This window comes from Phoca vitulina, unplaced genomic scaffold (genome assembly GCF_004348235.1).
Source record: "Phoca vitulina isolate PV1807 unplaced genomic scaffold, GSC_HSeal_1.0 scaffold2, whole genome shotgun sequence".
In the NCBI taxonomy this organism is placed as follows: domain Eukaryota; kingdom Metazoa; phylum Chordata; class Mammalia; order Carnivora; family Phocidae; genus Phoca; species Phoca vitulina.
Window position 1 is genome coordinate 30358865 of NW_022589705.1, and position 12655 is coordinate 30371519.

The following is a 12655-nucleotide window of genomic DNA, read 5'->3' on the forward strand; positions in this document are numbered from 1 at the left end:
ATGAGAAAAATTTTATTTTCAAAGCTTCTTAAAATAAATATAGCTTTTGAAGCAATGGGAAGAATATTCTGTCTTGGTATTGGCAAATTGTCTTTGGTTGATTTGTTTATTTTATTTTGTTTCTCACAAATATTGTTTTTACTTGTAGTTACAACTTCATAGATAGTCAATTATCAATCACTGTCTTTAGGTAAAACAAGAAATTATAAGAGTACTTAAAAATCCAACAATAGGAGATTAATACTGTGTAGTCTTCAAATTTACTTAATAAAATAAACATCCTTTTCCAAGAAAGCATTGTTCAGAATGTATTATTTGCTATCTTTCAGAAAAATTTTTAGTAGACGATTTTTCATGAGGCAGTTTAGTGTTTTTAAAATTAATCAGGAATTTAAGAGCTTGTGTTTTAACAATGCGATATTTCTTTTTTTTTTTAATAAATGTTAGTTTTTTTTTTTTTTTTAAAGATTTTATTTATTTGACAGAGAGAGACACAGCGAGAGAGGGAACACAAGCAGGGGGAGTGGGAGAGGCAGGCTTCCTGCTGAGCAGGGAGCCCGATGTGGGACTCGATCCCAGGACCCTGGAATCATGACCTGAGCCGAAGGCAGACGTTTAACGACTGAGCCACCCAGGCGCCCCCAATGCAATATTTCTTTGTGTCTCTCTGTGTAGTAGTAATAATAATATTTACGTCTTCTTGTTTTTTATGATTATTCTAACAATAAAGTATATAGATTTCTTTGGAAGTTGGTTATAAAGAAAATAACCAGGAAAACTTTTTTTTCCCCCTTTTAGGTTGATGCAAATCATAATCTTCTGAGAAAGCTTTCTCTGGAAGAGGAAAATTATCTTATTCAGTTGAAGTGTGAAAACCTTAAACAGTAAGTATTAAATTGACTTAAAATTGGTGTTACATTTTTCTCTACACACTATAATTTTAAAATATATGTTTTCTGTAAAAAGAAAATTAGAACAGATGGATGCGGAAAATAAAGAACTTGAAAAGAAGCTGGCAAACCAAGAAGAATGTCTTAAGCATAGCAATCTTAAGTTTAAAGAGAAATCAGCAGAATATACAGCATTGGCCAGACAGCTGGAAGCTGCTTTAGAAGAAGGAAGACAAAAGGTACAGATGGCCTTTATTTAGAAACTTTTTAATTAGTTTACCAAAGAGTCGTCTTTTTAAACAGACAATATCTCATCTTACCAAACCTACAGTTATTGTATTTATCCTGATGACAGGGTGAAGAGAGCAATTACATTTCTGTTTTTTACTTACTTTTCCCTTTTGGAGCTAAACAGCTGTATATTCCTGGTGCAGTTAGTTCACTAGGTAAATGATGATGTGGCAGGGTAGAGGGCAGAGATGGAAAACATGGAAGGAGCACCCCCCCCCTTTTTTTTTTTTTTAATAAAACCAAAGCCGTTGTGCAAATTGTTGAACATTTTGGTTTTGATCAGGATCTGGTGAGCTGTAGAGCTCAACTCCCTTTTCTTTTGGCCAATATTGTTACACAAGTACATGCAAGAATTAAATTCCAGTTAAATCCATTTGGTTAGCATTTAATAAAAATCTCACTGTGTGTCAGCCACTCTGTTAGCTTTTGAGATGCAAAGATGAATAAGACCTTGTTAGTTTGCAAGCTCCTTGGCAGTTTCCCTGGTGTTATGGGAAACCTGTATGCAGAGGGCAGGGAAAGACTGTAGAAAGAGGCAAACCACTCCAGGTTGGAAGGTGACAGGTTTAATAAGCAAGGGAACACAAGAGTTTTCTTGGATGGCCACAAGATGAGTAGATTTCTACGCCTGACAGAATCTTAAAAGTTTATATAGAGGCCCTTAACTAGGTTCAGTCCAAATAGCCTCAACGCCACATTCCCTTCTCAAGGCTCTTTACTTGGAGTGGCTTCTGGGAGCAGGGGAGGAAATCAGAACACATATCTCAAGGACAGGGGAGAGGGTGGGGAGCTTCCAATTGCCCAGGTCCAGCTTGTGGGTCACCTGGAGGTCACGTCTTTTTGCTAACCTCCTCCAACAGACCTGGCCTTAGCTCTCAGGACACTCATACAGGGGGAAGATAATATGTGAACAGACAAGTGAGTGACATCCAGCATGTTGGTGCTACAACAGAGGGAGGGTACAGGTTCACCAGAGGACATTGTTCATTTCACGTGGGGGTAATGGGAAATGATGCAGGAGGGTCCTTTTTTTTTTTAACATATAATGTATTATTTGTTTCAGGGGTACAGGTCTGTGATTCATCAGTCTTACACAATTCGTAGTGCTCACCATAGCACATACCCTCCCCAATGTCCATCACCCAGCCACCCCATCCCTCCCACCCCCTTCCACTCCAGCAACCCTCGGTTTGTTTCCTGAGATTAAGAGTCTCTTACGGTTTGTCCCTCCCTTCCCCTATGATCCTCTGTCTTGTTTCTCAAATTCCTCATATCAGTGAGATCATATGATAATTGGCTTTCTCTGTTTGACTTATTTCACTTAGCATAATACCCTCTAGTTCCATCCACATCATTGCAAATGGCAAGATTTCATTTTTTTGATGGCTGCATAATATTCCATTGTATATATATACACCACATCTTCTTTATCCATTCATCTGTCAATAGACATCTAGGCTCTTTCCATAATTTGGCTATTGTGGACACTACTGCTACAAACATCGGGGTGCATGTGCCCCTTCGGATCACTACATTTGTATCTTTGGGGTAAATACCCAGTAGTGCCATTGCTGGGTCGTATGGTAGCTCTATTTTCAACTTTTTGAGGAACCTCCATACTGTTTTCCAGAGTGACTGCACCAGCTTGCATTCCCACCAACAGTGTAGGAGGGTTCCCCTTTCTCTGCATCCTCGCCAACATCAGTCCTTTCCTCACTTGTCAATTTTAGCCATTCTGACCGGTGTGAGGTGGTATCTCACTGAGGTTTTGATTTGTATTTCCCTGATGCCAAGTGATGTTGAGCACTTTTTCATGGGTCTGTTGTTCATTTAGATGTCTTTTTTGCAGAAATGTCTATTCATGTCTTCGATGCAGGAGGGTCTTAAAGAATGGGTAAATTTATCAAATGACTTGAAAATATAGTCTTGAAAGGACTTAAGGTAGGCTTTGGAGTCCAACAGGAACTGGATGTGAAATCTGGCTCTGACACATTACACCCTGACCCAGAGTGAATCACTTCTCTAAACTCTAGTTTCTTAATTAGTGAAATGGGGATGATGAGTTTTCTCATCAGATTGAGTGATGCTAAAAAGAGATTGTCTATACATGATGACTCTCAGATGTATATCTCCACCCCAGACCTCTCTCTCTCCTGAAATCTAGACTCAGATATTCTGCTACTTGACATCTCCACTTAACATAGGCATCTCAAACTTAACATGTCCAATACCAAATTTTGAATCTAAATCCCTCTAAACTCTCTTCCACCCTTGTCTTTCTCAAGCCTGTTAATGGCAATTCCATGTAAGTTAGATAAAATCTGATATCCCTGAAGTGTGGCTTTTATATCACAAGTGCCATATATGTGTGTGTATATAAATATATATATACTTATATACTTTATATATATATATATATATATATACTTTAAAGTCTGGGAAACCAATTTAAATTTACTTTGAAAGATACATCCTTGAATAAAAGCTAAGTAGTGAAACGTATTGCCGATGATAGAAATGTAATCCAGATTTTTCAGCCCCATCAACCTTTGGGAGGAAAATAAAAGACTTTCTCCTGGGTTCAGCCTAAGTGGACTTCAGAAATGCTAGGTGTTCTCAGATTCCTTCTCAGAAGTGTTCAGAGTCTGCCTTCTTTCTCTCCTGCTGCACTGGAATATGGGGCTGTCTCTAGTTCCTGCCAGGTGAGGAGTGCCATCACTGCCTTGTCACCATTGTCCACACTGAGGACATTGTCAAGACCTCTTTCTCCTACAGCTTCAGATCCTGCTAGCATCCCTCACACACCATTGCCCTTGGAATTTGTGTGAAAGAAATCTTTGTAAATTACTTTATAATAACTTAGAACTGAGTTTACAGGAGTGTGATTAGAGGACAGGCCTTCCCACTAGCTCCTTGCTCCTGAACTAGTCCTTGCCTCAACTCTTATTCTTGTGGCTCCAACACAGCATTCTTGCAAATAGGCTCCCACATATCTGAATCATTAGATGAACATAGCTAAGCTAGACTTTCTGCTAAAATAAGCAATCATAGAAATAAGAAAACTCAAATTCAGACCACTTTGGAAGTGAATGAGTGAAAAACCAGTCTGGTGTGTGTGTGAGTGAAGTGTATACATCCCCTGCCCTGTCCCTATCTCATCCATCCAGTCTACCGTCCACACTGAATGAGAACTTGCTGTACTCCACCCCAACTCTGGACACCACGGTGAATGTAAATACATACACCATGCCAGCCGGTCTCAGTAGGTTATAAAAATAGAGTATTGGGAAAAACACCTACCTAAGTCACAGAGGAGTGCAAATATGTATACTTCTTCCATATCAGGCTAATTTTGCTGACTTTGACTACAAAAAGAAGTAAACATATTTATGCTATATGTGTTTCCTCAGGATAGGATATCTTTTTTTTTTTTTTTTTTTTAAAGATTTTATTTATTTATTTGACAGAGAGAGAGAGAGCGAGAGCAGGAACACAAGCAGGGGGAGTGGGAGAGGGAGGAGCAGGCTTCCCGCGGAGCAGGGAATCCAATGTGGGACTCAATCCCAAGACCCTGGGATCATGACCTGAGCCGAAGGCAGACGCTTAACGACTGAGCCACCTGGTGCCCAGGATAGAACATCTTTAAACATTTTGTAATTAAACTGTTCAGAAAAAGAGGTAGAGTATAATTATGTCAAGGCTTTAGATCATACTTTAAAGAAAGTTTATTTAGTTATTTTACTCTTTTAATTAAAATTACAGGTTTCTGAAGAAATAGAGAAAATGTCATCTAGAGAGAGGGCTTTGCAGATTAAAATATTAAATCTGGAAACTGAACTTAGAAAGAAAAATGAAGAACAAAATCAACTTGTTTGCAAAATGCACAGCGTAAGTATTAGTATGGCTTAATGTATTTTCATAAAAAATAAATTAGTATTTAACATTCTTACCATGTAGTTTTGTTAAAGTATGAAGTGAGGGGAATCAGGACTCTTGGTTTACTGGTAATATTAAGAATAACAAATAATATAAATCATAAAAATTTTAAATGTCATGATTATGCCAAAGAGTTATTACCTTGCATCCTTGGTAGCTCCTAGCACATTTCCCCGAAGTCTCATCAGGCCCTTTCCTGCACATTACTTTAGCACAACAGCTGCTTAATGAAAGTTACAGATACAATCTACTGAGGAGTTTCTGGTACGAATTTTTCATTTTTTTAAGATACACAATTCAAACTATTATGAGTTAGACTTTGATATCTGTCTTGAGTAATGAATATTATACTTTTAGAAAGTGATGAGTTTGTATTAAGTAAATATTCAGTGTTGTTATATCTGCATATAAGATAGGTGCTCTGAGCCACTCAGCCATGAAATGAGAATCCCAAATTGGCTGTGTTTAATCTTCTGATGTCTTTTCCTAAATATTCATGAAAATAGTCAATTGGCGTAAGATACTATGGAAGCTAGCATTAGTCGTGACTAGATTACTTGAAAACGGTCTACTTGATGACATAGAAAATGATGATACTTTACCTTTTCCGGGAACCAGAGATGCCACGAAAACTATTTTTTCATTCCCAGTGTCTACAAAGTTGAAAACGTGAAAGGTTCAAAACTTAATTGATTTTTGGCATGCAATATTAATTTAATTTTATCACCATCAAAATTTCCATGGCAATTTAATCAGAACAAACATTTCTCACTTTTAATGTAGCACGGGTCTGCCCTTTATTCTAAATCTCTTATATTTATTTAAAAAAATTTTTTTCTCACCATCAGAATTTCAGATACTGTAAAACATGTGTAATTAAAACTTCTGAAAAAATAAGTAGTAAGATGAGCTGGGTTTCTCTATAATGTTCGCAGTGCTTGGTTAAGTTCTGCCAAAATAAGTAAGTTTAAGATGTGATGTTCTATGAAACCTGATAATTTTTACAGTAGTAAAAATCTAGAATTCTAAGCAAAGATTTAGACATTGCTGAGTCTGTGTGTTCTGTCCCTTCCAGGGTACAGTTCTGTGGGCAGGTCAGTATTTATTTTGTATACGTGTCCTAGCTCTAGCTGAGTTGTAAGCACCCCAGGAGCTGGTCTCATAGTTGGTTCTATCCCAGTGTCTTGCACAGTGCCCTGCCCACAAGCAGACTTCCTCAGATCTTCTGCCCAAGTGCTTCAGCTGGGGCAGAGTGAATGCGCAGACCCAAGCGTGGCCTCACCTCCTTAACCCAGGCTGCCCTGCCTGAAGCCTGAAATGTCTTTGGAGTCTAATAGATTATCCTAAAATCCGTGAACATTTTACATTCTCCCCTACAATAGAAGTGTGTTCTTATTAATATTTTTCCCTCCAAACTGTTTAGTAAAATTGATGTTCCATGAAGATTCACTATATTCATTCTGTGACTTTGTGTAGCCCAGCCTAGCACATTGCTTCATACCACTCCACTGCCCCCAGGGGGTATCACTCAGTTTCAGAAGGGATCAGGTGTCACTGAATACCAGATAGGAAGGAGGGAAAAAAAAAAAAGATTTCTCTTCTTAAGGTGCCTACATTTCAGTTGGAAGCTAGATGATATTGGCAGCCTATCTGAAGTATTTTCAGTGAACAAATCTACTTGAGAATTTATATGCAACTGAATATGTTAAAAAAATATATTGGGCTTTTAATTTTTCCCTCAAATAAAGAACACCTGTAATATTTAGAGTTCTTTTTATTTTTAAAGGATTGTAAAAATAAAATGTTCATATCAAAACTAGAATTCTGTCACTTTTTAAGGCAGCAAAAGTCTTATGTATAAAATATGAAAATGGTGCCCCACATTCCGGGGGAAGCCTGCTTCTCCCTCTCCCACGCCCCCTGCTTGTGTTCCTTCTCTCACTGTGTCGCTCTCTGTCAAATAAATAAATAAAATCTTTAAGAAATAATAAATAAATAAAATATGAAAATGGCAAAAACTGGTATTAAAATAGGTCATGTTAAATGTAATGAAAAATAGTTATGACAGTGTTAATCATATTAAATATGTAATCATGGGGCGCCTGGGTGGCTCAGTCGTTAAGCGTCTGCCTTCGGCTCAGGTCATGATCCCAGGGTCCTGGGATCGAGCCCCGCATCGGGCACCCTGCTCGGCGGGAGGCCTGCTTCTCCCTCTCCCGCTCCCCCTGCTTGTGTTCCCCTCTCTCACTGTGTCTCTCTGTCAAATAAATAAATAAAAATCTTTAAAAAAAAAAAATAAAAAAATAAAAAAAATAAATAAATAAATATGTAATCATTTGGGGTTGACTGTGTATTACAACAAGCTATATGACAGTAAAGATCAACCATGTATGTACTTTAGTTATGCGGGATTTTAAAGAAAAATGAGCTCTAAGATATGTTGTTAATGCATGTATCAGATGTTAGAATTCTCTCAAAAAATTAAAAGTCATGTATTTAATTGTATATATAAATTTTACATTATGACTCTACCCTTTGATATGAATGTCATTATTGATTATCTTTATTTCTTTTTTTATTTAGAAAGCACAACATCAGGAAGTATGTTTGAAGGAAATACAACATAGTCTTGAAAAGTCGGAGAATCAAAATGAAAGTATTAAGAATTATTTACAGTTTCTAAAAACTTCTTATGTAACAATGTTTGGATAAATGGTTATATTTATTTTCTATAAGCAATAGGATTTTACTCTAAGTCTAAAACATGATTAGGTACAAAAATAATAATAAATATAATTTATGGGTGGTAGTAGTAGAGTTTTTATGAGGCTTTCTTAAATACAATTTATTTTCCAATTGCAACTTTAAAATAAGATACTGATGTTAGTATTCCTTTTTGCTGGATAATTTTCATTTAGCTCTGGTTTAATACCTATTTAAATTATATTGATTTTTAGAATGGTTTTCACACACAGAAAAGAAGCCAGAATCATTTTTTGTGACTGTAGCCATCAGTTAATTGAATTTGTAGTGAATCTAGGCCAGTTATGAGCCAAATACATGATTTTGAATAACATATATAATTGTTTTACTTTGTGGTGCTATATATGTATGTATAAAATCAAGGAAAATATTCTGGATATTAATTGTTAATAATAGTATAATTACATACTTTCTAAAGATACCAAATGTCAAATTAATACTGTTTCAAGTATGATGCCATTATAATTTCTGTGAGGATTTTAATATAGAATTTTAAATCATAGCTATTAAATGCCAGCTGATGGTGACAGATGAAAACACATTGGCATACATTGTTTCTTTATAGAGAATGGGCATTTTGGCTCGCCTGTGAATTTGTAGTCTCTTTTTTTTTAAATTAGTGATTGTCTGGTATTGTCACTGTAGACATTCTAAAGCCCGTGTGGTAACTAAAAGATTAAAGGGGAACAACTTGTCCTGCCCCTTTCCATGGCCAACTCCCTTGGGATGACCAAAATAAGCACTGTTAATACCAGGAAGTTGTAGGATAAGGTCTTTATTACTGCAGCGACATAGAAGAGATACCAAGAGCTTATTGCCCCCAATCTCCTACCCGATGTGCCGAGGCAGGATCCTCTAAAAGGGGATTGATGTCGTCAGCAAGGAATCAGGTAATAGTAGCTCCTCGCAGACAATGGCTTGAGGGCTGTTTATTGAAAGGGCACTCAGGTCTCAAAACATCATCCAGAGAAGCAAATTGTGTACTACACGGTCCAGCCTATGAACAGAGCCATCTCCCCAAGATGTTTTATCCTCTTCTCTGAACAGAAATGGGATCCTTCTTTTCTCTGGTCCCCATCAGGGGGACCTAAGACTGCCCTAGGATCTATGGGAGCTACTTGTCAATGACCCAGCTGCTTAATAGTATTTTTCTTAAAATAGCGTAATATGGTAACTTCAGGAACTGGCCACATTGTTTGCCCAATAATTGCTAACAATATTAGTGTTGCCTTTTTTTTTTTTTTTTTAAATCAGAGTACTTTTACTAAAACACATACTTGACCCTTGTGGTCCTTTCTTCAACTCCTAAGGCAAAGAGAGCTTTAAGAAATACTCCGATGAAAGGAAACTAAGGTTCTTAAGTATTGCTCATTAGACTGAGCTCTTGAAGGGCAGAACTGTACCTTATTCCTATTTCTATTCCAGCCACTACACCATAGCTGGTACATACCTAGATGCTCCGCTGATGTTTGTGGATAGATAGAAAAAAAATGTAAGCATAGAAGGATTAACTACCATAGCTATGGTATAAAACTCTTAAATTTTGAAGTTGGCATTTGAACTTAACTCTTCTGATTCTAAAATTAAAGTTCTACATACAGTGCTGTTTTCCTGTTGCAAGGAGTGGCGGCGGCGGGAGCATTGCTTTTATTTACTGAGGACTTGCTATGTGCCAGACAGAGCTCCCAGTGTGGGACATGTACTAACTCATTTAATCTTTACACTTAATAGCACTTAATAGATGCTATTAATTCCATTTATTTTTCAGCAAACCAAAGCACAGAAAGGTTTCTTGCCCAAGGCCGCAGAGCTAGTAAGTGGCAGGCATCCAGAGTCTCTGCTAACTATGACCACACTACCTTCATATATTTCATAAATAAAGGTAAAGGTTTCTTGTAACAATCGTGCATTTACTTCATCTGTGAATATTTTCTTTTTATTATACTTCTAGTTTTTGCCAAGGTGACAAGGTGTTTGTGCCTATGCATTAAGATTTAGTCCCTGCAATGTTTCAGATAGACTGTGGAAGGAAATGACTACTGTGGAGGCCCTGAGGTTGGTACTCAGATGCTAGTGACAAAGGACAAGAGGAAGTGTGCCAGACCCTAGAAGAACTGTAGCATGAAGGACAGACAGTGGGCTCTAATGGTGTGTGGACCAAACTCAGCATTAGGGAGGCCCAGAGTCAGTGCCCTGGTGTCTCTGAGCAGTGTCCCTGCGGGCAGCTCTCCACCATTCCAGAAAGCTCTCGTCCTGCGGTGCTGACGGCCTGGCAGGGTTTTCTCTATCCTTGATATTCAGGGCCTCAAGACTTTCTTGAGTCCTAAAAGTTTTTTTCCATTATTTCTGCAATTATTACCTCTCCATATGTTCTCCTCCTCCTCCTTGTTTTGTCTCCTGGATATGATCACCACACAACTTGCCTTTTCCCTCAGGGTCTGTCACAGGGTATCTTGTGAGGTATTGCCACCTGATTTTTCTCACCACTAATGTGGTTCTCAAGGGCAATCATTCTCTTTCTGTTGGATATTGGATTTCTAATTAAGAAATCATGTTTTTTAGTTCCTGAAAGTATTGGGTTTTGTTTTTTTGTTTTTTAGTGCTGTAATTCCATTATATTTTCATTAAAATTTTCATCTGTTTCTTCCATTGGTTCTACTACAGTAGGAATTTCGAGTTTCTGTTCTGCTGGCCATCTTTCTTCCCAAACCCCATATGAGTTTTAATTTTCCTTGCCTCCTCATGGTTATGGTTCCCTCAATACGTGCCAGCAGCCTGCCCTGCACATTTCTTGGGCAGTAGCAAACCAGGTGGTGAAAGGCGGATGGCTTCGGTTCTCATGGCCTGAGACCTGCTACCCTCAGCTGAAGGGCTGTGAAAAACCATTCTGCTCCCAGATGTTTTCAGTCACGAGCATTAGTTCTTCTCAGCTACCAAGACTGGAAGCACTTCACTGCACTGAAGAGCCCACTTCAAGGTATTTGGGGGTCAGTAAGTTTGTTGAAGCGAACAACAAGCGAAAAGTCCCCTATGGAGGTGAACCACAGGCGGTGTTGTCTATACCTAGAATACTGTGCAGCAACTTAAAGAATGAATTCGATCTGTATCTGCTGGCTTGAGGTTTGTTCATGATTTTTATTTTTATAAGATTCTTATTTTAACCTTAAGCGTCACAGAATTATGTATTCACCTTGTAATCAAAAAAAGCGTCTCTTTGTGAATAAGTTTACATATGTTGGTATAAGCATGGAGAAAGGTGTTGAGAGGCCCACATGCCTTGGTAGGGATGGAGGAAATAGTCTTTGTTCCATTTATTCCAATGAGATTACATTACTTTAGATTATTTTCTAATCAGATAATAAAAAATTTAAAGGTTGGAAGACAGGCATAGTATGAAGTGGAAGAGTAGGACCAGTGAGAGGTTATGGTCTGAGAATGAAATATTGGAATTGGATTTTCACAGGGGGGAATAGTCAGGGACAAGGAAAAAGCGAGAAGTCTGCTTGAGGTGGAGTGGAGGTCACTGGAGCGCAGGATGCCATGTAACTGAGAAGGTGTGGATGTTGAAGCCATCTAGAATGTGGAAGGGATTGGAGTAGAGCTGAAGAGCAAGCATCCTGGTTAGATGTGGGCAGATGAGTAGGTCACTGTACTAAGGAATGAAAGTTTTAAAATTCTACCAAATTCAAAATCCTCAACATGACCCTTAAGGCCTTGCATGTTCTGGTCCTTAGGTCCATGGCCTCACGGCTCTGCCCACTTCCTAACCCTCTCCTATTACTTACCTCCTCACCCACTGTGCCCAGTTGCACTTGGTTTCCCTGAAAACCGAGTTCATTCCTTCTTTCCTTTTGAAATACTCTTTCCCCCCACTTTGGTCTGACTAGATCCTCCTCCTTCTTTCATATCGCTTCCTACTCCCTTCTTTCAGAATCGGCAGTTTTTTATCTGTGTGATTGTGTGACGTTTGTCTCACTAGACTTTAACAGTGGGATTTACTGTTCTGTAGCCTACATCTGACACGGTGCCTGGTACATAGCAACCACTAAGTACATATTTGTTGGATGGATAGGTAGATGGAGGGATGGTGATACTGCCATTAGTTCTGAGCTTCAAAGTAGGGCGAGGGGAGTTGCCAGGAAAGGAAGTTAAACAGTCTGGAAGAATGAGTAGCTCTCTCTCCTGCCGGCCGCAGGGGAAGCAGTTTCCTGGGTGAGGTGGCGGTTTCCTTTCAGGCAGAGGTGGAGTCTGAAGAGATTCAGGGGGCAGGAGACTTTGTCTGTAATCAGATGTGTGTCCCAGAGGCTACAGTGGAAAATGGAAGGGAGTTGGTATTGGGAGTGAGTCAGGAAAGTAGAATGGGTTGCTTCAGGTAATTTTAAGAGTATTTTCTTTTTTTCTTGTCTAAGAATTAATAAAAATCCCATGTGGTGTCTTCTTTTCTTCTGATACTATTCATTTGGGAAAGTTGCATAAGTCCCAAGTATAACATTAGTGTTTTTGATTTAAGATTGCAACCAGTTGTGGTACTTTCCAATAACACTTCCACAAGAGAAAAAAATATTAAAAATAAGTAAGTAACTTTTTTTCCCTTAAAATTTAAGATTTCCTTAAAATTGTAAAGTTTAGGTACATTTAAAAAAATAAGTATCTTGTTTGTTCTTTCTTTGGCATGGCTTGGGGTAGGGTTAGAGGGAAGGGGAACTGTTAGGAGCCCTTTATATCATTTGTTGTTATTCGATGAAGTTAATATTGACAACAGAGTAAGCTTAAAA

General features: G+C 38.2%; 1 protein-coding gene across 2 annotated transcripts in view; it reads left to right on the plus strand.

The window, feature by feature from the left end:
- Positions 1 to 12249, plus strand: part of ODF2L (outer dense fiber of sperm tails 2 like) — a 47661-nt gene extending 35412 nt beyond the window's left edge. Inside the window, exons 16-20 of one of the 2 annotated variants that reach the window (XM_032424667.1) lie at positions 799 to 884; positions 967 to 1129; positions 4944 to 5069; positions 7701 to 7773; positions 9649 to 12249. In XM_032424667.1, coding sequence (XP_032280558.1) covers positions 799 to 884; positions 967 to 1129; positions 4944 to 5069; positions 7701 to 7773; positions 9649 to 9779 — 579 coding nt within the window. In that variant the 3' untranslated portion in view covers positions 9780 to 12249. Of the gene's footprint in view, positions 1 to 798; positions 885 to 966; positions 1130 to 4943; positions 5070 to 7700 lie in introns of both variants that reach the window. The other variant, XM_032424676.1, reaches the window with a different exon arrangement.
- The last annotated feature ends 406 nt before the right edge of the window (positions 12250 to 12655 follow it).